This window comes from Jaculus jaculus, chromosome 1 (assembly GCF_020740685.1).
Source record: "Jaculus jaculus isolate mJacJac1 chromosome 1, mJacJac1.mat.Y.cur, whole genome shotgun sequence".
Classification (NCBI taxonomy): Eukaryota; Metazoa; Chordata; class Mammalia; order Rodentia; family Dipodidae; genus Jaculus; species Jaculus jaculus.
Window position 1 is genome coordinate 225,763,538 of NC_059102.1, and position 25,503 is coordinate 225,789,040.

Consider the following 25,503-nt stretch of genomic DNA (forward strand, 5'->3'; position numbering starts at 1 on the left):
AAGCTTGTGTTAGGAAGTCCATTCCAAGTGATCTCCACCTTACACATGCTCTTCAAATCCAAGGAAATGTTTGTCGGTGAATAAGTTACAGTAATGCAGTTGGCAGGTTATATTTTGGGAACTTTATCTTGAAGTTTATCATGTACATTTTTGTATTTTGGGGCCAATAAGAAGCTCTTTTCCTGTCGTTTTCATAAAAGTCCTTGGAAAGCTGGGTGAACAAGAGACCTGTAGCCTGGCTGCTGGTGTGTGGCTAGCTGGCAATAAAAGTGGATTACGACCCTCACTTAGGTGTAACCCGGAAAACACTTCTTTGTCCTTCCTCCTCCCCCTCTACTCTCCTATTTACCATAAACGACCCGTTCACACCCAGTTTTGCCAGACACTGGGGGCACAGGCCATAGGGACCCTGTCCTTGAGCAACTCCTGGTTTCTAGGGAAAAGGATTTGTGAGTTTACCCACGCGGGCATTCCAGCCTTAACACGTGAGATGCCCCTACATTCTCTGATGTCCCGGACAGCTCTAGATCATCCTGTCCTCGTGGACAGTGGCAGGTGGCTGGTCATCTAGAGTGGGTCTGGGTCTGTGAGCCAATGGCGCACGGCAAGATCCTTGCTCTGCAGATCCTACAAGGGCAGGTGACACCTGGTGTTTGCCATGGGGACACGTGCCGGAGACAGGAGTCTTCCCACACCCCCGAAGAATCGGCCTGGCCTGGTCTGGAGGGGAGAGGGGACACTCCGGGTCTCCACGAGGGGCTTTCAGGCAGCGCTGACCTCTGACACCCCCTACACCCCAGAAGCTGCTCTGACCTTGACCTTGTTGGCCTGGCGGACGGCCCCGCATCCCTCGGGCATCTTGGGAAACCCCCCTCCCATATCAACCCCCGGAGCCCCAAGTGTGGGAAAAGGGGGTCCAGCAGGGGCCGCGGATGGAACCCGAGACCCCCCACGCCCCAACTGCGACGCACGCGGTACAAGTTGGCAGCAAAATGATTTCTCGGAAAGCCCAGCACTTCAAAGAAGGCGGATCCGATGGGCTTCGCTGATTGGACGGCGCCAGCATCCTTGCCGTGCGCCATTGGCTTACGCGGCCGTCGTTCCGCGTACGGGGCCCGCCCCGCCCCCGCCCCGCCTTTAAAGCGGCGCGTGCGCGCCCGCGCAGCAGCCCGCGGCCGGTCGCCCCAGGCGTGGGGAGCGTGGGAACGCGGCGGCGGGCGCGAGCTCGGCCGCGGCAGGTAAGGGCGCCGGGCGGGAGGGCGCCGCGAGCCGCGGCTGGTAGGGCGGAGTCCCCCACGCGGGCCGGGCGCGGGAGTGCTCGGCTCGTCGGCTGCTCCTCTGCGTTAGCGCTGCCCCCACGCACCTAAAGGTTGGCAGGTGCTTGCAAACAAATCGCTCTTTTAAACCATTCCTAAGATCTGACTTGCAGGGGAAAACTTTGTGATGAAGATGAAGGGAAATAGTGGCCCCCGCCCCCCGCTTTATTTTAAGACCCGTCCATCATCCCGATGAAATCCTTTTACCGAGACTAAACTGTCTCCAGACCAGCGGGTTGGGTTTTGAAAGGACAGGCCCGTTTTTATTCTGACTAGTCACAGTGAAAATTTGCAAGTGGTGTAGCCCAGTTGTTACGGGCGGGAAAGTTTGTCACGGGTCACAAGAACATTCTGCTACGAAGACACATCCTAGGGGTATGGACTTCCCCAGGTAAGATGCATTACTAACACAAAGATGGATACTAGTGACGGAATGCTCCAGAATTTTAAATCCTCCCAACCCCCTGTCCTCATTTCCCCTGACTAGTTCTACTGTGTAGCCCAGGCTAGCCTAGAACTGACTGTGGAGATGAGACTGGCATTGAGCTTACAGTGATCCTGGTGCCTTAGCCGTCCCAGTGCTGGGATTACAGGTGTGAGCCACTACGCCCCAGTGGTCCCCACTATTTTCAAAAGAGATAGTTAAATAACAGTTCTAAGTTTGTCCTTTTGGGTCAGGCCAGGCTTCTTTGTGGGAGTGACTCAATCACTTGAGGAAGCTTGGGGCCAGAGAGATGTTTTTTCAGCTTAGTGGTACCAGGCCAGGGCTTTTGGTGGCCAGAGGGGTGGACAGGGCTCTAAGAGGTGGGACAGTGAGAGATCTGCTACAAGTGGCCGGCGCACATGTGGCACAGCCTGGTGTCACCTGCTGCCTCTGGGGCACGTTTATAGGGCTGCAGGTTAGATCCAGACAGGACTTGGCCAATGGAAGGAATGTTACCTCAAAACGAAGAAGAGGAAGTCATAAACATGTGACTGGGAGGATTTTTTTTTTTTTCCTGGCTGGACATTGGATGTATTTCATTTGTTACTGTTCAATAAATCCTTATTGTAGCAGAGTCCTAACCATTTCATGCTGTTAGAACTTTGGAGGTGACTCTGGAAAGGAAACACAGGAGGGGCTGTCCACAGGTTGAGAGTTGGAACCCTGCTGCTGGTTGCTGGGGGGCAGTTCTGACACAGTCTACAGGGTCCCCTCTTTTCAATGAGGAAGGGGTCTGGATTAGATGATGTCTGAAGTGTTTCCCATGGTCATGGTCTGGTATGAACTTTTCCTCCTCTCTGCCCTTCCTTCTGCTTTTTTTTCTTCCCTATAAATCTGCAGGACAGTTGTCCTTAGCAGATTTGTGGTGGTGAATGCCCCAGGAGCAGGTCTTGTCCCTCTTCCCAGAGAAAGTTTCATCCAAAGCAGCAGAATTTGCTTTAAGGTTTCAGGAGGGTTGGGACCATGACTGTAGTGTAAGAACTTTTATTTTTTTTTTAAAAAAAACTATTTATTTATTTTTACTGGGGGGGGAGGAGAAGGGCGGGAGGGGTGCACCAGGGCCTCTAGCCACTGCAAACGAACTTCAGACACATGTGCCACTATGTGCATCTGGCTTACGTGGGTTCTGGGGACTAGAACCTGGGTCCTTAGGCTTCTCAGGCATACGCCTTAACCCCTAAGCCGTCACCCCCAGCCTCTTCAGAACTATTTTTGAGGGGCTGAGTGGAACATCTTTACTTGATGCCAGCCCCTCACTTACCCCCATGCAGTGCATGCCTCAAGCTGAGGGAGTCCCCCCTTCTTTCCAGTGTAAGTGTGGGAATTGGCACTCTCCTTGTTGGTTTTTTTGGAGATGGTTGGTGGTGGCATTTTATTTCTCTTCCTAGGTATTCCTCATAAATCTATCCCTTCTTATTTATCAGTACAGTGGTCTTAGAATTCCCAATCTCTTGAGATACCTTTCTGACGAGGAGCCTCAGATCCAGGATCAAGTTAGAAGTGCCCTTAGCGGGGTCCATGGTTCCCCAGCCAACGTCCAGTTTCTACTTCACACCTCACCTCCTTTCGAGCCCACAGGTGGCAGATGGAGCTATAGGATGAAAAAGCTAACCTGAGCCCTGTCCTGTCCCCCACAGTCACCTGTAGGTGACAGGAGCTTCTGAAACACACTTCTTCCCAAGGCTTCTGACTTCTCTCTTGCTTCGCGATAGCTCTTGATGTGACCTTATTCTTGGGGGCCATTATGTCTTGTCTGCTGATCACTTCAAACTTGTTTGCCTGGAGATGTCACATTTTAACCGGGAGAACATTGTAATGAGAAGAGTAGAAATGCTATGTTCTGCTGATATTTTTTGGGGTGGGCGTCTGTCCAATTGCTTCGGGGATTTCCAGGCTGTTCTTATAAACTGTAGCTGGCTGAACATTCACGAGGCAGGAATGTGAATATTCTCTCCCTCTCCTTAGGCTGTGGGGAAAGCTACCTGATTTCACTATCAAGATTGCCATAGGATGCCTTTGCATGTCTTGGCATGGCAGAGCCTGGGCACGGGACCTCTGGGAGAGTGGAACCCCCTGACATGGCTCTGTGCTGTAGCTACATCTGGCCCCTTCCTCTCTTCCATCATCTCTTGTTTGATCATAAGTGGTCCTCTGTTATTGGGAGAATTATCTAGGCTGCTATGTCCTATCGCAGGTCCTTTATGGGCATTGCATGGACTTACTACAGTGCTACCAACCCAGCCAGCCTCCTTCAAACCCCCAGGTTGAGTGGCATCAGGGTCACCTAGCTGCCACAGGACTCTTGCTCTGTCTCACTCCCAGTGGGAATGGGACCTGATACTGCCTCATGTTCTTGTCCCTACCCCCGCTGGAAAGGGACAACCTGGAGTTAGTGGCCTTGAGGGCTTCCACTTTTTCAGGTGACACTGAGGCCACCTAGGGAGCATGTAGTCAGGCTGCTTCTTAGAGTAGTAGGTGGTTCATCAAAGGTACTGCATCTTGAAAAGTTTCTTTCCCCAGCAGGCGCTGATCCTCTCACTGTTCTATGTGGCTGCCAGTGCTGGTCCTGGGAAAGCTGAACCTCACAGTGGGAGCCATGGTGGGGCCACTTCTGGGGACCAGCGACTGTGGATCATTCAGGCTTTGTTTTCATTTGTGTTTGGGGATTTGGAGCCAGTACTGTCTCCCTGGATTTGTGGGCTCCACCAAGCCAGCTAGCACCTGTGTTGTGAACCTCCAGTCTTCCTTTAAGCAGTTCTGGGGTTACTCTAATTCATAAAATGGCGTTTGTTACAACATAGAGTTTTTTTTTTCTTTCTAAGGATGTGTGACCGGAATGGTGGGCGGCGGCTCCGCCAGTGGCTGATTGAGCAGATTGACAGCAGCCTGTACCCTGGGCTGATCTGGGAAAATGATGAGAAGAGCATGTTCCGTATTCCTTGGAAGCATGCTGGCAAGCAGGATTACAACCAAGAAGTGGACGCCTACATCTTCAAGGTGAAAGCCCCCGTGTCCCTATGCAGGCGAGGTTTCTGGCTTCCCTCTTGGCTCTAATGATGCTCTTCTGATTGGCTGAAGAATGAACCCCATACCTTTATGTAACAGGGTGCTCTGGGTCTAGGAAAGTCCTTGAACCACAAACCCTAGGTTTGTTTCTAATTTTAATCAAAGAATTGAGTGAGAAAAAAGATTGAGAATGGGCTGGAGAGATGGCTTAGCGGTTAAGCACTTTCCTGTGAAGCCTAAGGACCCCGGTTCGAGGCTCGATTCCCCAGGACCCATGTTAGCTAGATGCACAAGGGGGCGCATACATCTGAAATTTGTCTGTAGTGGCTGGAAACCCTGGCGCGCCCATTCTCTCTCTCTGCCTCGTTCTCTGTCCGTCACTCTCAAATAAATAAATAAATAAATAACCAAAAAAATTAAAAAAAAAGATTGAGAAGGATGATTAGTAAGTTATTATATTTATTGAGGGAAGTACAGAGCCAAGGAAAGACATATACTTGGCTAGAGATCCTATGTGAAGGGCCTGGGAAAAACTGTGGAAAGAGGAGTGAGAAAAGAAAGTTCAAGGAGCTCCTTCCATGTAGGGAGCTGGGGGGGCTAAAGAACCCATGTGGAGACGAAGGGCTGGGGCCCCTCCCCTTCAGCTCAACCTGGCTGAGCCTGGGCCAGGGTAGGGCCAGCCGAAGAAAAACTCACCCACAGCCAGAGGTTCCCAAGGGGTCAGACAGCCTGCCCTCCCCTTGCAAAGGTATTTATAACCTTACAGTGGTGGGCTGTCTTCCAGCTCAGGTGAACCAGAGGGACAGCTGGTTGGTTAGGGCTAGGGGCTAACCTGGACACCAAGTTTTGGGGGGCTGAACTTCATTAACCACAATGTTTAAATACTATGAAAGACCTCCCTCCCAGGAGGGATCCAGGTTGTTTGTGGAAAAATAGGTCTAGGGAAGTAGACAAGAGATAAGAAGTCAGATGTCTTTGATTTCTAGCAAGTGCAAACTTTCCTGCCTTAAGCCGTTTGCCCAGGCTCTGATGCTAGAGGCTGTGCAGTGTCCTGGGCAAGGTTTCCAGTCTTTGCTCTTTCAAAACTGTGACTCCTGCCTGGCATGGCGGGGCCATTAGAAGGGTAACAAACATCCATCATTGCTTCTGGGCTGGGGTGCGACAGGTGTCCTCTTTCATTTTTCTCTTCATGCTGCTCTGTGTGGTAGTTGATATTCCAGGTATCATTCTGTAGAGGCACCCAAAGGAGAAGTAGCTTCAAGGTCTCACAGTTCCCATGTGAGGGAGCCAGCATTTGGGAACCAGGGGCCTGGGTCCTAATGTCTTTCAGAAGTGGAACAATTTTTCCCAGGGATTAGCCCATCTCAGCTCTGCAGGCCAGTCCCATGTGGGTTGTTAGAATCACCTATGGACATCTCTAAGGCTCCTGACATTCAGGCTCCACCTCTGGAAGATTCAGAGCCCTAGGTCCAAGTTGGCTCAGACTTCCACTTTGTGAACAGCTGTAACCCCAGGTGGTCTGCCCAGAACCCAGGCTGCAAACCACTGCCTAGTTCTACGTGCACTGGGGAGTTGGTGGTCTGGAGGAAGGCTCTGAGTGCATGGCACACATGCAAAGCAGGCTGAGCTGCTGAAGAACAGAAACTAACTCAAGACCATGGCCAAGTGGGGGAGCAAAGCCTGCAGACCCCATGATGGCGCTGGACTCGTAGCTCTGGATGATTGTCTTCTGACACAAATGAACTTGGAGCATGAACAGGTTAAGGTTGGCTTTGACTCCATTTTAGATCTGAGTCCCTGCCTGACCTGGGTTTGCGGTGTGGCTGGATCTTTCAGTGATTCTGGGAACTCCACAGTCTGGCCTGGCAGCTCTCTTGACAATCAGGTGCGGTTCCTGTCACTCCAAATACAAAGGCACTTAGGGGAGGCTCTGCATTCACTTTCAAGGGGTCCCCACTGCTCACAAACTTCCTAGGTTCCTTCTGGTCTGTGGCTCAGATCAGGAAGCCTGGACAGGCTTGGGATTGGCAACACCAGTGCCCGTGTTCCCAGCTCAGGGCCCTTGTGGTTTCTCTCTCTTTTTTTGCTGTCTTTCGCCCCATGGTGACAGTCTCTCTGGAGTGATGTTTCGAAAGTATATAGGAACATGTAGGTGATGGGGCATTTTAGATTCTAGGTAGTCATGGGCCAGGGCTCCATAGCCTGGCTTTGTCTTTTTTATATATTTTTTTGTCTGTATGAGTATGTACGTGTGTGTGTGCACACGTGTGTGTGTGTGTGTGCACATGCGTGTGCACTTGGTATGGCACAAGTATGATTGTCAGAGAACAACCTTGGAGTGTGTCTCCTCTCCTTCCACCTTTTTGAGAGAGTCTTTCTTGCCACGTGCGAGCTTCCAGATTCTCCGGCTCTGCCTCCCATCAGTAATCACTGTAGGTGTGTTGGGAGTATAGGCATGAGCACCACTTTGCATGTGCTTTACCTGCGCGCTGAGGAGGATCCCACTCAGGTCAGCAGGGTTGCAAGCAAGCGCCTTTAACGCACCCCCTGAGCCATCTCCCCAGCGCAGCCTCGCACACACTGTTGACATCCAGGGCCAGGCAGTTGTCCTGGGCCTTGTAGACTTTTGACCTCTCCCTTTCAGATGCTAATTCTACCCCGCCCCCTCTGTGCCAGTCACCAGTGTCTTGGACATTGCTGTCTATCTCCCGGAACACAGCTTCTCCTTCTCCTCCCCAGCTGAGAATTCCACATTGAGCTGTCTTTGGCTAGCATTGACATTGAGCCTGAGGCGTGGGGTGCTGTGAGCTCAGATGATGGTAGACCATCGTGATCTAGCTTCCAGAGAAAGGGTGAAGTTCTGGGATCAGGTACCACAGCTTGACATTGGAGAGGGAAGCTTCTCTCTTTATTCTGCTTTGGCTTGTGCCCCAGGAGTAGTGAAATAAAGGTTCAGATTTATCCATCTGATGCAATATTCTTCACGGCCGTTTCAACAGCCTGGAGACAAATGTGCAAGATTCCCGATGCTTCCGTTGGTTACGCAGTCGCTCAGTGTGGCAATCTGAAATGAGTCTATAATCTCAGTGGGAATGGGGACAGGCAGGGTCACAGGTGCCCATCCGGAGCTGGTGTAAGCCAGATATGGCCTTAACAGGGGCTTCCCTGAGTTCTTCTGCATGGTGGGCTGTGTGGGGGGTTGGAGGGGTGCGTGTTTGTCAGTATCCTGTACAAGGTGCCTCCCTGCGAAACTGACCAAACACGAGTTGGCTGTTGGAAGAAGTCAACAGCATGGCTGTGGTCAGATAGAACCATCTTAGGCACTTTCTGGCTAAGAAAACCTGGCTTTCTTCAGATATACAAAGAAAATATTCAAAAAAATATAGGAGTTAAGAAAGAGGTATAAGTTTGCTTTTCTCACCCAGGAAATAGATTGTAAGAATTTGCTTGTACCAGAGAGACCTGCATTGTCTGGAGGCAGCGTCCTGAGACTGACTTCCTGTGCAGACCACAGATGGAGAAAGAAAAAGACACTTAGCTTATGTCTAGTTAGGCGATGGCTGAGATTCCTGGGCCCTGGCTGAGCAGGCCTGGTGACAGGCCCAACTCACTCTTGACCAGGCATTTTAACCCCATGGCCTTGAACGAAGCAGTAGGAATTAATTTTGAAAATGCAACGGTAGTGCTAGTTGAGGAGGATCCATGCTGGGACCTGAGAGTGGGCAGCTCAATGCTTCTGCTTCAGCCATGGCCCTAAAAGCACATATGCTCTGTCGAGTTGCAGCTCTGGACCATCCTGAGGTCATTTGGCTAAACTGATCTTTTCGAGCTGGCCAGAAAGTTCCCCGAGGCCGAAGTGTGGCAAGGCTCAGGGCAGGCCCATGCTGGTACCCAGTGGTGGCCCAGGATGCTTCCCGACCATGGGGCCTAATTTGATGGGTGCCGTGGAGCGTCCTGGCCTTCCTCCCCGGGGAGAGGCGTGGGCTGTGGCTCTGTTGCATGTCAGTTGATGGAGCACTGCTGCAAATCTGTGCTTCCTGAGGCCCCATGGGAATGTAGGTCACTCCAGTGGTCCTCAAAGGCAGTATTTGGCTGTGGCCGCGGACAGGCTGTGCTGACACATTTTGGAGAGGGCACTGCTGCAAACGCCCTGTAGTATGCAGGACGGTCCCCACCACAGAGGTGGCGCCAAGCGTCAGTGGCGCCATAGTGAAGAACCCAACTCACGATAATCAAGATCCGAAATTAGATTTGTTCTTATTTGTTTTTTTTTTTTTTTGAAATAACAACACGCAAATTAAACTGTGGCCAGAGTGTAGTTTATAATAAAGGCTAGACTTGGAGCCCATCTACTTAAAAAAATTTTTTTCTAAAGAGAGGTTTGCACCTTTGCCAGAAAGGAAATGAGCACTCCTGCTCACTGGTGGAATGCTCTTCAGTTTATCTTCCGTGAGCAGTGATGCAGGGCTTAGCATCAGCTGCATAAAGAGCACTGGCCTGGAACCGGAACCATTCTTGTCTTTTTTTCCCTTTGACGTGTGTGTGGTGTGCGTGCATGTATGTATGCTTGTTTGAATGCGTGTGCATATGTGTGCCCATGTGCGTGGAGGCCAGAGGGTGATGTTGGTTCTTTCTTAATTGTTCTCCACCTTTTTTTTTTTTTTTTTTATTGTTTTGGTTTTTCAAGGTAGGGTTTCACTCTAGCCCAGACTGACCTGGAATTCACTATGTAGTCTCGGGGTGCCCTCAAACTCATGGCAATCCTCCTACCTCTGCCTCCCAAGTGCTGGGATTAAAGGCGTGCGCCACCACACCTGGCTGTCCACCTTATTTTTGAGATGGAGTCTCTCACTGAACATGGAGTTCACTGGTTTGGTTAGACTACTTAGGCAGTGAGCTCTAGGGCTCCTCCTGTCCCCACCTCCCCAGTGATGGAATTACAGGTCCATGCCACAGCACCTGACATTTTTTGTGGGTGCTGGGGATATGAACTTAGGTCCTTATGTTTGTGAAGCAAGTGCTTTATCCACTGAGCCAGCCCCCCAGCCTCCTGTGTTGTTTTTATTTTTGGTGAAATGTGTGTGTGTGTGTGTGTGTGTGTGTGTGTGTGTGTGTGTGTATGTGTGTTGTTTTGAGAGGGAAAAGCAGCCAGGCTCTTAGCAGTGACATGGCTCGTAGAGGCTCTGGCCTTTCAGAGTGTGGTCTCTTGATCACTTCAGTAAGAATCATTGGGATGGTGGCTAAAGAGGAAGAGTCCCTGATCCTGACTCGCACCTACCCAGGTGAACCTTGGGAACAGGGCGCAGGAAATCTGTGTGGTACAGGCGGCTGTGGGAGTCTGTATGGCTGCACCTGGGAAAGTTGCTCTCTTAAACCGGGATGGTCCTGAACAGGAGGGAGAATTTCCCCTGAGCCTCATTGCTTTAGGCTGGAGGATACCTTCTGATTTGACCTGAAACCAAAACCACTGTTCTGCTGACAAGAAGTAACCTACCTCCTGATTGGTGGGTCTGTATTCCAGTGTTAGAGTCTTTTTCTGTTTTTTCAAGGTGGGGTCTCATTCAAGCCCATGCTGACATGGAATTCACTTTGTAGTCTCAGGGTGGCCTTGAACTCATGGCAATCCTCCTACCTGCCTCCTAAATGCTGTGAAACCCAGGCTCCCAGCGTGAGAATCTTAAAATATGTAGATTGGCATGTTTTGTTTTCAAATACTGCCCCCTCTTTAAGTTTCTAGCTTTGAACTCCTGGTTCGGACCCAAGGTGTGGAGAGGTCAGAAAAAAGAGCTGTGTTTTTTAAAAGCACCCAACAGCAGGGAAAACACTTCATAGCATTTTAAACAGCCAGAATCATGCGAAGATGCAAAACAAAATTGCTATTAAAAGGAGCAATGGATGACCACATTTGCAGACCACATTCTGCAAATGTCTCTTTTTCCTGCTACACTGCAGCTAGGGGTTGATTAGGAAAAGCGAAAATGTATTTGTTTTGAACATTCTGGTGAAACCATGCACACTTCCCCTTTGAGCTCTGAGCCCTCAGACCCCCAGGCCCTTCAGCCCAGGGCAAGACTTTGCCAAGGTCATATACAAGGGTGTGTGTAAATGGAACCTGGGGTCTGGGTTCAAACTCTGACTTCATTGGGTGATCTTGGGGACCCCTGCCCTAACCAGGGTTTGATTACATGTGGCAGAGAAAATGGGTTTTCTAAAGTCAGTGTGAGTCCTTGAATGAGAGTTGGCAGTCAGTTAGGTCCCTGGGGAGGAAGAGGTGTGCAGGTCCTTGTCTTCTTGTTGGACGCTGGTGGTGGCCTGTCATGTGTTCAGTACACTTTTTTCTCTCTTCAGGCCTGGGCAGTTTTTAAAGGGAAGTTTAAAGAAGGGGACAAAGCTGAACCAGCCACTTGGAAGACGAGGTTACGCTGTGCTTTGAACAAGAGCCCAGATTTTGAGGAAGTGACGGACCGATCCCAGCTGGACATATCCGAGCCATACAAAGTTTACCGAATTGTCCCAGAGGAAGAGCAAAAGTGTAACTATCTGTCGCGGGCACACAGCCTGGTAGAGCTGCTTCTGCCAGCAGTCCTCTCTGGGAAGGCAGTGTGGTCTCCCGAGCCTGGGCACACTTGGCTGCCCACAGGGTCTGGGGAGCACAATTTTAGCTAAACAAAGTTTTCTCTTTATGTAAGCAGACACTGAAATCCCTTCTGCTGACCTCATAGCCCATCTGCTGTGGAATGGCGGCTTCCAGCAGAGGGAGTGGCCCAAGCAGGGGCAGGGAAGGGATTGGGTCATGACCCAGATCAGGAGCATCTGACAGAGCCTTCCTGGGCGAGCTTGGTGGCAGTTTCCAATGAGGGATTCCTTTTGTTTTCTAGAACCTTCCAGAGGAGGTTATGGGAAGATCTGGTGGGCAGGGAAGGAGTGGATCACAAAAGTTGAGAGAGAAGTTCTCCAAGTTAGAGCAGGTGACGCTGCAGGCCTCATGGCTGGAGATGGGCAGTGTCTCAGTAGATTACTGTTGTTAGGGAATTGGGATGTGATCCCTTCTGAAGTCTCTTCCTGTCAGTCATGAAATTCCAAAAGCATTTGTAAAGGGAATAAAGCTGTGATAGCCAAAACCTGCCACACCTCCTCCATGGCTTATTCCTATGCTCTGGTCAGACATCAGTAATCAATTGGAATATACTGAGTTCAGTTTTGCCTTCAGAATCCTTTTCAAAGTACTCTGCTATGAATCAGAGCTGGCTCATGAGAAGGGATCTAGTCACTATCCCTGGTTTAACAGTGATTTTCTTAGTCACTCCACGTAACAGAATAGTGCCAAGTCATGGCTTTTCTTTTGAAGCATACTGTCCGTCGGTCCAGCAATGCCTGTGTTCTTCAGGCTATGCAGACAGTCTGTGTTTGCACGTGTCCTGTGGGGAATTTGAAAATGTAGGCATATTGTTTATCAATATATATCTTTATATTTTCATAGAGATGCTATATACTTTTAAAATTTTATTTATTTATTTGTAAGCAGAGAAAGACAGAGAGATTGAGAGATAGATAGATAGATAGAGAGAGAGAGAGAGAGAGAGAAAGACTGAGAATGGCCATGCTAGGGCCTCTTGCCACTGCAAATGAATACCAGATGCATGTGCCACTTTGTGTATCTGGCTTTACATGGGTACTGGGGAATCAAACCTGGGTTGTTAGGCTTTGTAGGCAAGTTCCTTAACCACTAAGCCATCTCTCCAGTCCTAGACATACAATTTTTTTGGGTTGCATAGTGACATCCTGCCTCCAAAACAAAAAGGCACCCCAAACCCTCAAAAGACAAGAAGCTGAGTCCACTGATGTGGACTGTGCAGCCATAGTTTTGGGTGTTACCTACTCTGGTCAGTTGTAGCTTCGTCACCTGTGGACGAACTCAGCTCCCTTGACAATAGGTCAATGCAGTGGCCTTTTGTGGGAGTCCAAGAGATGGGGGTGGGGCTAATTACCTCTCTGCTGGTGGTTCTGACAGGTCACACAGCCTCTTCCCCAGCTCGGGGTAATCCTTTCTCACTGTGATCTGAAGCAATCAGGACTCTCTTGATGCTTCCCCCCTCCCCTCCGCCAGAGCTAGGACCAGCCAAGCTTGACCTGGCAGGTGACCCTGTTTATAGCATGGGGCAGACCCGATCTCTTGCAAGTGTGGAGGTTAAAGGAGAAGAAGTAGGCTCTGGGGCAGAGGAGCACGTCTACATAATGTCTGAGCAGGTCCCCTCTGTTCCCAACCCGAGCAGTTTTCCCTGCAGGTGCTTCTCTTGCTGCACCCAACCCCCTTCCCTGGCAGAGGCTTCTGCGAGAATCACACCGATCCTGGGAGGAGGAGCCCAGCAGCGGTGTGTGTGAGATGTGCACAGCAACCTCATGAGGCATGTTTCTGAGCAGGGAAGAGGTGTGAAGGAGGGAGGAGCTGAGCTGTATCCAGACTTTGGCTATGGGAACCCTCAGCCCCCCCTCAGCCTCAGGAAGGCTGGTCTCATGGGGTGTGATGCAACTTGATGGTGAGGGATACACACACACACATACACACACACACACACACACACATGTATATTTAGAAAGGCCAAAAAGAGATTTCCTGCCAACTGCCTTAAAAAAAAAAATGAAGTCCTGACTTGCTAACATATCTGTCAGTAAATCTCTGGGCATTTTCAAATGCCCCACTTATAAGCTGAACTTTAGGGTGGGCAGTGAATGCCTTGTGTCAAATGTCTTATGTAGGCTCATTTCGGATCAGCAAATAGAAGGAAGAGACCAGAGTCCTTTGTCCTTTAAAAGCATTGTATTTATAACCCCCCAACACCAACTTCTCTCTTTTCACTTTTCTGATCAGATGACCAAAGCATGGGAAGAAAAGTATGTGTCTTTATCATGAGGACATTCCCCAGCTCTGTTTCCTTAACTCAGCATTTGAGAAGAAGAAGAAGAAGAAGAAAAAAAAAAAAAAAAAGATGGTGGCTGGGGTTGGGACAGGGAAAGGCTCGGTGGTCAGAGTGCTTGCTGCACCCACGTAAAAACCCCAGAGCTGAGAGGGAGGAGACAGGAGTATCCTTAGGGAATCCCTGGTTAACAAGGAGCTCCAGGTTTAGTGAGAAACTGTCTCAGGGAGGTAAGGACATGTAGTGTCTTCCTCTGGTCTCTGCTCACATGCCCACAAGGACATGCATCTGAATACATGTGCATATATCACACATATGCCAAAAAAAACAACAAAGACTGTGGTGGTGGTATGCCTGGTGCCTTGGGTCATGGTATCTGTCTTATGTCCTGTAGGCAAACTGGGTATAGCACCTGCCAGCTGCATGAGTGAGGTCACAGAGATGGAGTGTGGCCGTTCTGAGATGGACGAGCTCATCAAGGAGGTGAGTGGGGGCAGCTGGGCCAGCGGCTTCACTGTCCCAGCTTCCAGTGAGGAGCCGACATTGCTCTCATCGGCATCAGGGGCTCTTCTGGGAGGTGACACCCTCACACAGAGTGAGGGGTGGCCCAGGTATCTCCCTAGGCTGATTTTCATGTGTGCTGGTCAGCCCCAACATGTTCTGTCCCCCCTTCCTCCTGAGGCTAGGCTGGCTGCCCACTCTGGGTCAGGAAAGCTTTCTCAAGCCTCACATGTCATAGCTAAGCGTTTTGAGTGGAGGCTTCTAAAATCACCATGTATTCCCTGGCTGGCTTAGATCAGACACAAGACATAGAATAAACCTTGCTGCTTCCCCTGATCACTTAGCCCTTGTGGCTACTGTGGGACCATTTACTTTTTTTATTTTTTATTTTTTTGGTTTTCTGAGGTAGGATCTCTAGCTCAGGCTGACCTGGAATTCACTATGTAGTCTCAGGGTGGCCTCGAACTCATGACGATCTTCCTACCTCTGCCTCCCTAGTGCTGGGATTAAAGGCATGCGCCACCACATCCAGCTGACCATTTACTTTTTAACATACAAATTTTATTATAGGTTGGCAAACAGGTTAACTAAGTCCATTAGAATTTCATGTAAACTGAGTTGGGAATGGAGCTTAGTAATAAAGTGTTTGCCTAGCGTTCATGAATCCGCAGACACACACACACACACACACACACACACAAAATCAGAATTATCTACAAATTCACACATGGTTAGTAAGGGAAGACTCAGTAAAGTCTCCTGGTAAAGCACATGGCTTTTTATGTGTCTATTTTGCCATTTGGATGTTTTATTTTTCTGTTTTTCAGCCCTCTTACTATTGTTATTATTTATTATTAGTTTTTTGAGGTAGGGTCTCACTCCAGCCTAGGCTGACCTCGAATTCACTATGTAGTCTCAGGGTGGCCTTGAACTCACTGTGATCCTACCTCTGCCTCCCGAGTGCTAGGATTAAAGGTGTGTGCCACCACGTCCAACTTGTTTTTTTAAATGAATATTACAAGATGGACTTTGCATAGCTAAAATAACCCCCATGGAGCTCATGTAAAACATGATGAGGACCTTTAGAAATTCTTCTAAGCTGGTGCCATGGGCTATGACAGGCCCAGCTGCTTGGGAGGCTGAGGCAGGAGGATTGAAAGTTCAAGGTTTCCTAAGCTACAGAGAGAGTTAAAGGCCAGCTTGGGGAACTTAGACTTTCTCTCCAAATGAAAAGTGAAAAGAAGACTGGGGATATAGCTCAATGCTAGAGTGCTTGCGTCGCACACGAGAAATTTCCAGTAGAGATAGAAGGAAAGAGAGAAAGAATGAGAATTGCTTTTTTCAAGCAGTAGCGTAGCGACGGTAACCCCGGAGTCCAGTGGCTGCAGACAGCGGGGTGTTACCTGCCCTGGGCTGCCTCCTGGCCTGTCTACACATGGCAACTGTGAGGTTTCTGGGTGTTCTTTAGCAGTGGCCTGGACAAATGATTGGTTCTCTGTCCCCTCTACCATGTCCTGTTTTCCATACAAGGCTTTTCTGCCAACTCAGCTGAGAGATGAGGTAGTCACATTACCACACCAGGGTCACAAGCAAAGCAGATTTCAAAATGTGTGGTAATTGGATTTACCCACTGCTGAAGGAATGGGCTCAGTGTCCCTGCTCAGGGCTGTCCCAGAGCTCGTCTGTGTCTCCCAGCACCGGGCTTGGGGTGACTTGGGACATTTGGCAGCGCAGTTCTTAGCGGTCCCCATGAGGGTGAGAGTAGTGATCCGACCATGTGGTTTGACTGCCAGCCTAGTGGATGCCAGCCTAGGGTCTTGCAAGTCATGAAGCGAAGTGCAGCTTCTGTCTTAAGAGATAAAGATGACTGTGTGGCTTTAGTTGTGCGAACACGGGAAGGAACCCTGTGCTGAGCCGTTCTCTTGTGCCTGGTCCCACAGCCTCCTGTGGACGAGTACATGGGCATGGCCAAGAGGAGCCCCTCCCCACCAGAGGCCTGCAGGGGCCAGCTCCTCACCGACTGGTGGGCGCAACAGCCCAGCACAGGTGAGCATGGGACACTGGGTACTGCCAGCCATTGAGCGCTTTAGGACATTATGCCACCTGGAGACAAGGTGGGAAGGTTGCCACTGCTATGTTCTGTGCCCTGTGGAAAGTTGCTGAGCCCAGACAGGAGAAGACACAGCCCCAGCTTCCAAGTATAAAGGCCGTGCTGGCCAAGCCTTAGCCTGCCAGGAGGGCATACATGCCTCTGTTCATGCTGGGCATGTTTGATGGTTCTCTGCCAATGCTCCTTGGAAACTGAGGGGATGCATCTGCTGACATCCCCTAAACCAGAGGGAGGTCACAGTTTTCTGGCCACCCTGCTTTCCTTCCTAGCTTACCATTAAGTTTGATATTCTGAGGGAAAAGGACCCAGATCAGGTGTAGAAAGTGGCTTGGAGCTACATGGAAAGTTGTATAAATTATGGTGCCTCAGTTTACTCATCTGTAAGGTAGATACCCTAGGACCTAGCCTGTAGGGTCAGGAGGGTAAATGAGGTATTCACCCTTTTGTTGTCTTTTGGAAGCGCACTCAGCCCTAAGCTGTGTAGATGGTGGCCCACCTGGGCCTCTCCTGCAGTTCACTGGCACCTTGGCTCCCTCCTTTGCCTCTTCCTGCCATGGCAGAAGCTATTGGGAGACTTTAGCTGGCCCCACAGGCCTGTGAAGGTTCCAGGTCCTCGGTGGTGGTATCTAGCGAGGACCTCTGTGCTGCAGGGGGGCTTTTGGGAAAGCTAACTGGGACCCTAGCCTCTCTCCCAAGACATGCCCTGGTGATGGCATATAGTTTGGTGATGTTTGGGGAGTGGGGAAGCAAGGCCTCAGGGTGGGAAGGAACTGCGGTCTTGTTCGGTCACTGGCCCAGAACAGAACCCCGTAGTGTAGAAGAAGTCCCTCCCAGCCTTCTGTGTTTCTGTCTGTGAAAGCACGGGTGACTGCTCGGGAAAGGAGCACATTGAATTTGGGAGCCCCAGGAGCTTTCACAGAGGGGGCCTGCCTTTGGCATTCCATTCACACTCTGGGGAACACCTGTGTCACACCGGCCTTAGCACCAGGCTGGGCTGGAATGTACTTCTCTGTTCTTGTTGCAGGCCTGCCATTGGTGACCGGGTACGCTGCCTATGACACACGCCATTCAGGTATGAGGGTGCCCTGGTCATTCAGAGGCGTCGCTGTATGCAGGAGAGCATAGGCTGCCCCAGGCGGAGGGAGGAGGCCTTGTGGAGCATCAGGCTTGTCTGTGGAATGGGAACAATACCCCCGCTCCACGGGCGTGTTGTGACAGTGTGACATGCCGTGGTGTTAGTAAAGGTCTATGGAAGGGACGTGGGTGGTCATTGTCACTCGAGTAGTGCTCTTCACGTCTACCTCCAACTCCATAGCCTTAGTGAGAGAGTCACAGTGATGGTTGTGATAATACTGATGGTGATAATGTGGATGGTGTTGATATTGGTGGGAGTGATGGTAATGATGGGGGTGGTGAGGGTAATAGTGATGACACTGATTGATGGTGGTGGTGGTGACGATGATGGAGATGACACTGATGGTGGTGGTGGTGATGGTGATGGTGATGATGGTGGAGGTGATGATGGTGATAGTGATGACACTGATAGCGGTGGTGGTGGTGATAGTGATGACACTGATGGTGGTGGTGACGGTGATGGTGATGATGGTGGAGGTGATGATGGTGATAGTGATGACGCTGATGGTGGTGGTGGTGATAACGGTAGTGCTGATGGTGATGGTGGTAGTGCTGATGGTGGTGGCTGACTTATTGAGTGCTTACTTGATGCCAGGGTCAAGGTGGATACTCCCATGGTGTCTTTTCCACCTCCCCTCCATCAATCTGGGTTCTGGAAAATGGTTATTTTCCATTTCACAGGCTAGAAGGCCCAGGGTATACAGCTGATAGGTCCAGAGCGAAGAGACTTCCCCAGCATCTTAAGTTCATTGCTGCCTCCATTCCCCCATGGGCAGAGGTGGCCTCTGTGGACAGCCCTGATAGCCACCTTGTTGTTGGGTTATAAGGGATTCCGTGGGGCTCGGAGAGAAGGACACACCGGGCACTGTTAAGGGGTGGGGGTGGGTGCTCACCTGGTAAGAACAGTATGAAGAAAGCAGGACACTGCTCATCGGGTGCTGTCTTCCCATGCTACCCTGTGAGCTGGGGGCAGGTCTAGACTGGGCTGCACAGATGGGGACCCCGGGCTTGCCAGTATCACACAGGCATCCGTCTCAGCCTCCTTTCAGGGTCTCCATAACACCATGCTTACAAGACGCCTCAGGTCATGGGGCTGACCCTTTGGCCTGGTCAGTGCTGGGTGGCCCCGGGAGACTGCTGACAGATGCTTTCTGGAGGCCACAGAGTGGCCAGGCTCAGAGCTGTGGCCATCTGAGTGAGAGGTGAGGTCAACTGCAAGGAGGAGGAAGTGTCCTCGAGCTGTTGCCAAACTGTCTCAGCACATTGTGGGGCAAATAAGGGGCTTCCAGCCACCACGTTACCCAGGCAGCCTGATCCAGTCTTCTAGAGCCCTGGTTCATTCAGTTCTCTCTGAGGCCAGAGCTTCTGGCTCCTGAACGCAGGGATGAGGTGACTCAGTGAGTAAGACAGGCTGTGAAGGAGAGCGGGGTGTGGGGGGATAGCGGCAAAGTGGAGAGCCTTGACCTCAAGGGTTGCCTCTCATAGTCGGGGCCCTGGGCCCACAGACTTGGCCTGGCTTGATTTCCTCGTGTGTCCGAAGAAGCATGATGTCTAGCTTTTTCACTTGTTTTGGTGCGTGTCCATGCATGTGGGTGTAGGCACATTGCGCCAAGGCATGCAAGTGGAGATCCGAAGATGACTTCAGGTGGCCGTTCTTGCTTTTCACCTTGTTTTGAAGCTGGGCTTCTCTTTGACTCCTACATTCCTCAGGCCCGCTAGCCCATGAGCTTCTGGGGGATTCTCCTGTCTCTGCCTTGCTGTTGGTCCACTGGGATTACAGATGCTTGTAGTACAGTGTTCAGTTGTGCATGGGTTCTGGGGACCCGAACTCAAGTACTCATGCTTGTGTGGCCAGAGCTTTTCCCCCTGCGCCATCTCCCCAGCCTAGTTTTTGTTCGCTTGTTGTTGTTTTGGACATAGAGTCTGACTGTGTAGTCCAGACTCGCCTTGAATGCAAGATCTTTCTGCCTCAGCCTCTTGAGTGCTGAGGTTAAAGGCATGTGCCACACATGCTCAGCAAGGTCTGGCATTTTATATGAGGTCTCTCCCCAGAAGACATTGGCAGCAAGTCCCTTCAGTGCCATCCCTGTGGTTGACCAGGTGCAGCTCAGGGCTTCAGAGTGAGATGGATCCAGTCTGATACACGGGGTGGGCGGCCGGCTGAGCCACTGAGTGAGTGGATCAGAGCCTTCGTTCAGCCTCAGCTCCTTGTCTGGAAGACTGCCGCAGGGGTCAGCTGAGTGGATCGCCTCCAAGCCCCGGGCTCAGTACCTGAGTACAGGATCCGTGCAGGCCAGGGACTCGCCTAGCCTCAGGGGTCCTGCTTACGGACACTGTATTTTGTCCTGTTTCTGTTCTTATTTAATAGCCCCTCACCTGCTGCTCACTCAGGGTGTCCCACAACTGCCCCACAAAGCCAGGGCTGTTGCCATCTCTACCTCGCTGCTGAGAGTTAGGCAGAGAGATGAAGCTACTCGCTACAGCTGGAGGGCAGCAGTGTCAAGGCCTGGGCTCGCTCGAGGTGACTTGTGAGATACTTTATGGCTGCCTCTACGGCTGGGCTGTCGCCAACTGGCCAGTGGCTCCATTAGGAGCAGGAATAAGCTCCATCTGGTCCTTAGAATCATAAGCAGGGGACAACTTGTACTATGCGGACAGCAGTGGTGCTTGCTTCTCAGTGAGTTGTTCCCCCCTCCCCTGTGCCCCCACCCCCCGTTTGTCCCCTGCAAGGTCTGGTGGGTTATCCTCCAGGCCTCTTGCAACTGCACTCTCTCTCAGCCCAAGAGACCATGGCATGAGGTCATGGAGCCCATCCCACCTGGGAATTCCTGAGATGCGTTGTCCTTACACTCACTGAGGGGCTCTGGCTGAGAGACAAGGTCCTCAGACGTGACAGGACAGAGAGCGCTGTGCTGTGTAGCTCTGATCATTCGTTTGGAATGAAGTCCAGAATCACCCAGGGTGAAGGGAGGGAGAATGTGCGGGCGTCAGTGATGCAGGCAGCACCCAGATGGCTGCTGGGGAGGACAGAGGTCAAATAGGATGGAAACCGGTACTACCACTTGCCTGCCAGCTGACCTGACCCTGGCCTCAGTTTCTCTGAATGGAACACAGATGAACTGGCCTCATAAGCTGACTCCCTATTTGAGCTGATCTGAGAACCCCTTTTAACTCCAACAAGTTAAGTGGAAGTGGGGAGGATGAGCCCGTGAGCAGTGGAGGGGATGCTGCTTGATGGGAGCTGAGCCTGCGAGGGTCTGAGGTTCTGAACACACAGCAGCGTTGGTCCCCGTGATGCCTGTGGCTGCTGCGGGGCTGTGGCTGGTGCACCGCACAGCTCTCAGGAGTGCGTGGGGGTGGAGTGGAGAGGCTCACAGCCTGTGCGGCTCCAGAGAGCAGCCTCGGACCGGCCCACAGTGCCCGGAAGGAGCTCAGGCTCACTAGCTGTTGTTCATGGAGGATTTAAGGGGGTCACAAGGCATCCCGAGCACCTGGATTTGGAGCTCATTCGTCACCCCTACATAGCTCAGCGTCCCCAGCCTTCATGTTGGCTGCTGGTTTGGGCTGTTGGACTCTCAGCATTATATTTTCCTCAAGTCTCCTCACATTTAAAATTTATCTTAGTGGGAGCCTGCTGTCCTTGGCTGTGGGAGGAGACCAGCGCCACCTGCTGTACATGGGAAAGCAGAGGTCAAAGCAGACTCAAATCCAACTAGAGTGTTTAGTGAATTCTAGCCTGATGGCTCAAGTTCAAGGCTTTTGTCCATTGCATGCTAAGGGTTTTCCAGCATTAAATGGAAGCTTCATTTTTTAAAAAATATTTTCAAGTGGTGTGGGGATGGGCATGCAAAGGGCCTCCTGCCACTGCAAATAAACTTCAGACACATGTACAACTCTGTGCATCTGACTTATGTGGGCACTGGGGAAGTGAACCTGGGCTATCAGGCTTTGCAAGTAAGTGTCTTTAACTGCCGAACCACCCACCTACCCCTCTTCGTTTTAAAACATATTTATTTATTTGCAAGGAGGGTGGGGGAGAGAGAATAAATGGGCATGCCAGGGCCTCTTGCCACTACACACCAATTCCAGATGCATGTGCCACTTTGTGCATCTGGCTTTATGTAGGTATTAGGGAACTAAATGTGGGCCATTGGGCTTTGTAAGCAAGTACCTTAACTACTGAGCCACCTCTCCAGCCCCATCTTTGTTGTCTTCTTCTTTTTTTATTTTTTTTTAAAAGTTGTTTATTTTTGCAGTGTTAGCATGCAACCCAGGGGCTTGCATATATAAGCTGGGCAAGTGCTTGATCCCTGAGCTGTGCTCCCAGCCCAAGGCGTTCCTCCTGAGGTGATGGAGAGGTGGAGGATGTGGAGCTGGAACTGCTCCAGCGTATGCCTCTCCTGTGTGAACAAGTGCTATGAGAACAAGGACCTCAGACAGGACAGAGGGCTTCCGGGCTTTTCTGGAGAACAGGCTCCGGCGAAGGGTTTCCAGGAACAGAGCACTGTGTGCTCCGATGACTGATAACATGGGGAGGTCTGTATCTTCGTGGGCTGCATTTCCTCCTGTAATGAATGGAGGCCACGGAGCCCAGAGTGACCAGCCAGCAGAGCCGGAGCCATGGGACTCTTCTCAGGAGTGACAGGGCCTCCCTGCAGGCTTGTACTTGACCCAGTCCCCAGGCCTTGTAAAGGTTGTACTGGAAGTTAGCTGCTTGTGGCAGTTTTGCACGTTGAGTCATTGCTTGCTTGTTTTCCGTGGCCTGATGCATGCTTATGGGAATGTTGTTTCTAGAAGCGTGTGACCTTCCTGAGAACGCCCGAGACCTAGGAGGAACTGACTCTGGGCCTTTGGGCGGGGGCCATCGAGCTTTCCCTTCCCAAGCCCCCTGACTACTCCTGCACTCTCGTTCTCTGCAGCTTTCTCCCAGATGGTGATCAGCTTCTACTACGGGGGCAAACTGGTGGGCCAGGCCACTACCACGTGTCCCGAGGGCTGCCGCCTGTCTCTCAGCCAGCCGGGGCTGCCCAAGCTGTATGGGCCCGACGGCCTGGAACTGGTGTGCTTCCCCACGGCCGACGTCATCCCCAGTGAGCGGCAGAGGCAGGTCACGCGGAAGCTGTTCGGGCACTTGGAGCGTGGCGTGCTGCTGCACAGCGGCCGCAAGGGCGTGTTTGTGAAGCGGCTGTGCCAGGGCCGCGTGTTCTGCAGCGGCAACGCCGTGGTGTGCAAAGGCCGGCCCAACAAGTTGGAGCGGGACGAGGTGGTGCAGGTCTTCGACACCAGCCAGTTCTTACGAGGTGGGCGCTCAGTCACCTTGCTGTCCCTGTGTCCTACACGTCGCACCTGCTGCCTCCCCTGTGTTACCTGTAGCCGAACCCATGGGTGGCCTTGTGCTCTTTTGTCTGGGGGGAGAAATGCTGGGTCACAGGTATGCTTGTGGGGTGCCTGCCTGCGATGCCTGCCTTGTATTTTCTCTCTGAGCAATCTTGGGAGCCTCTGCCTTAGTTCCCCATGGGTTGACGGGACAGCAGAGCCAGCGCCTTCAATTTGGGATGGAGAACTTAACGTTGCAGCTCGCAGTTGCTCCCTGACCTTGGGTGCTGGTCAGAGAGCTTGAGCCTCAGGCCCCAACCAGGCCTAGGTTCAGCTCCTTGGCAAGGTCACCGGGGACCTGTGTGCATGACTAAGACGCTAGCGCTCTGCACACTAAGAGCTTGGCCATGCCTGCACTCCCTCAGTGCTGCCCTGTGGCTTTGCTGGCTCAGCAGGACAGGTGTCCGCACTCCATCTGAGCCTCCTCGAAGGTCAGGATATCAGCGTCAGTACCCAACAGCCACCTGATGCGTGCCACTCCCTCTCGCTGTCCAGTACCCTCTGCCCCTCACCTGGCCCAGCCTGGCCCAGAGCCCTCTCTGTCACACAGATCTACTTTGTCCCTCACACCCTCCGCCACTGGCTCACAACAGCCTGGCCTAGTGTGGGGTCTCTGCTGTTACCCTCCTGAGAACTTATATGGTATAGGGGATCAAACCCAGGGCTTCATACCAACTGAGCTACAGCCACAATCCCTCTGTCTGCAGATATTTAAACAACCAACCAAACAAAACCTCTAACAAGCATGGCACTATCAGGGAATGAACAGTCCACAGGTCCTTGGTTGGCTTTTGGCCAAAGGGCCATCGGCTTAAGCCTCTAGGGGTGTCTGGTTCTCAGCTCTTCCAAGGGGCTCACTGCTTTCCTCCCATGTGGGAGCTCTGTGGGCTGGCCCTGGCCTGCCACTGATAGGCTTCTGGGTCCCTGTGTCCTTCCAGAGCTGCAACAGTTCTACGCCACCCAGAGCCGCCTTCCCGACAGCCGGGTGGTGCTATGCTTTGGGGAGGAGTTTCCAGACACAGCGCCCTTGCGCTCCAAGCTCATTCTTGTTCAGGTAAGAACTGGTAGCTTTGCACTTAGGCATCCCTGCCTTTGTTTATACAGATTAAGGCCAAATTTATTCGGGGACTGGTAAGGCCTGCAAAGACTGGGGCCTTCGGTGCACGTGACAGGTGCAGGGGCAGGCTGGTGGGACCTGTAGAGGGTGGGATGTGTGATGGCTCTTGGCCCCTCTGAATTGTCTTCTCATGTTCGGACTCTCATAACCTCCCTCCCTTTGAATTTCCCTCTCCCCTCTCTCATTTATTTCTTCCCTCCCTCCCTCCAAGCCACTTCTCCAGGAAGATTCTTCCTGTCTAGTCTAAAGGTCTGAGTGGTATATTAGGGCTTGGTAAGCCTTTATTTTATGGTCAAAGGAATTGCACTCAGATGGTGGAATTTTGAGCATTGGCTAGCCAAGTTGGGACAGTGTTGGGAGAGCTCACCTGGCAGTCTGTTCAGGAATATCTCTGGCCTGGCTCCTTTGTGTGCGCTGCTGGTAGAGCCTCTGGAATGATGGCTTTGAACTAGGGACTCGGGCTGCCTAGGGTGAGGGAAGTCCTCCTCTTCTCTCCTCCTATTTGATTTTGTTTGTGGCCCTTCTAGGTGGAGCAGTTATATGCCAGGCAGCTGGTAGAGGAAGCTGGGAAGAGCTGTGGTCCTGGCACTCTGATGTCAGCTCCGGAGGAGCCCCAGCCAGACCAGGTCTTCCGGATGTTTCCAGATATATGTGCCTCTCACCAGAGACCCTTTTTCAGAGAGAACCAACAGATCACCGTTTAAGCCTCTCTCCTAGGCACCCCACCCCATCTTCAGCTCAAGCTTCACGTGACGCGGACTATCACAATCTTGAAAGGACACATACTTGTCTGACTCAGGAGGTTGGGCCAGAGCTCTGTTCAGATGCAAACAGTCAAAATTTCCACCAGTCAGATGCCATGATCAGAACCTGGGACTAGGATGTTTATTTTCTACTGTTTTCTTTATTATTACTGGCTGTAATTCCTTCAGCATGTTGGGTTCGTGGTCACTTTGGTAGGCTTGTCATTCATGGTGAGTGGCAGATAGTGACTCTGAGGAAAGGAATGTGCAGCTTAAAATCGATGTGTGAGAACAAGGCTGTCTTTAACTCTGGTTCGAGGTAGAGTTATGATTTCCTGTACTGGATTCTGCACAAAGCATCTTTTTACCTTTAGACCATGTAACAAGATTTAAAAATATTTAGCTACAAGTCTCCCCTGTCAGGTGGAGGCCAAACCCGCAGCTTGTGGAGCGTGCGTGGTCCTCCAGAGCTCAGGTGCCAGGAGAAATGCCCATAGCTAAGCACCCTGGCATGTGGCTGCAGACAGCACAAGCCTTTCCCCTGGGGTTTTATTGCCTGCAAGCTGACAACCACGTTTATATTTTTTTTTATTTCTATAATTAAAACATCCCCGATACCTTGCTCTCTTCTTTCTAAATGGTTTGAAAATATTTGTATTTTCAGTTATTTCACATGTGCTAAATTGCTTAGGATCTATTCTTTTTTCTTTAAAGTGGGCAGGATGTAAGTTGGAAGCTGGGCATGATGGTATACGCCTTTAATCTCAGCAATTGGGAGGCAAGGTAGGAGGATCGCTATAA

At 51.3% G+C, this 25,503-nt stretch overlaps 1 protein-coding gene across 1 annotated transcript; it reads left to right on the forward strand.

Annotated features, from left to right (window-relative positions):
* The first annotated feature begins 1,184 nt into the window (after positions 1–1,184).
* Positions 1,185–25,503, forward strand: Irf8 (interferon regulatory factor 8). The gene is made up of 9 exons (XM_004666045.2): positions 1,185–1,238; positions 4,623–4,797; positions 11,155–11,338; positions 14,116–14,204; positions 16,163–16,268; positions 17,357–17,404; positions 22,386–22,766; positions 23,781–23,896; positions 24,487–25,503. The coding sequence occupies exons 2-9, from the start codon at positions 4,624–4,626 to the stop codon at positions 24,661–24,663; spliced, it is 1,275 nt and encodes a 424-aa protein (XP_004666102.2). The 5' UTR covers positions 1,185–1,238; position 4,623; the 3' UTR covers positions 24,664–25,503.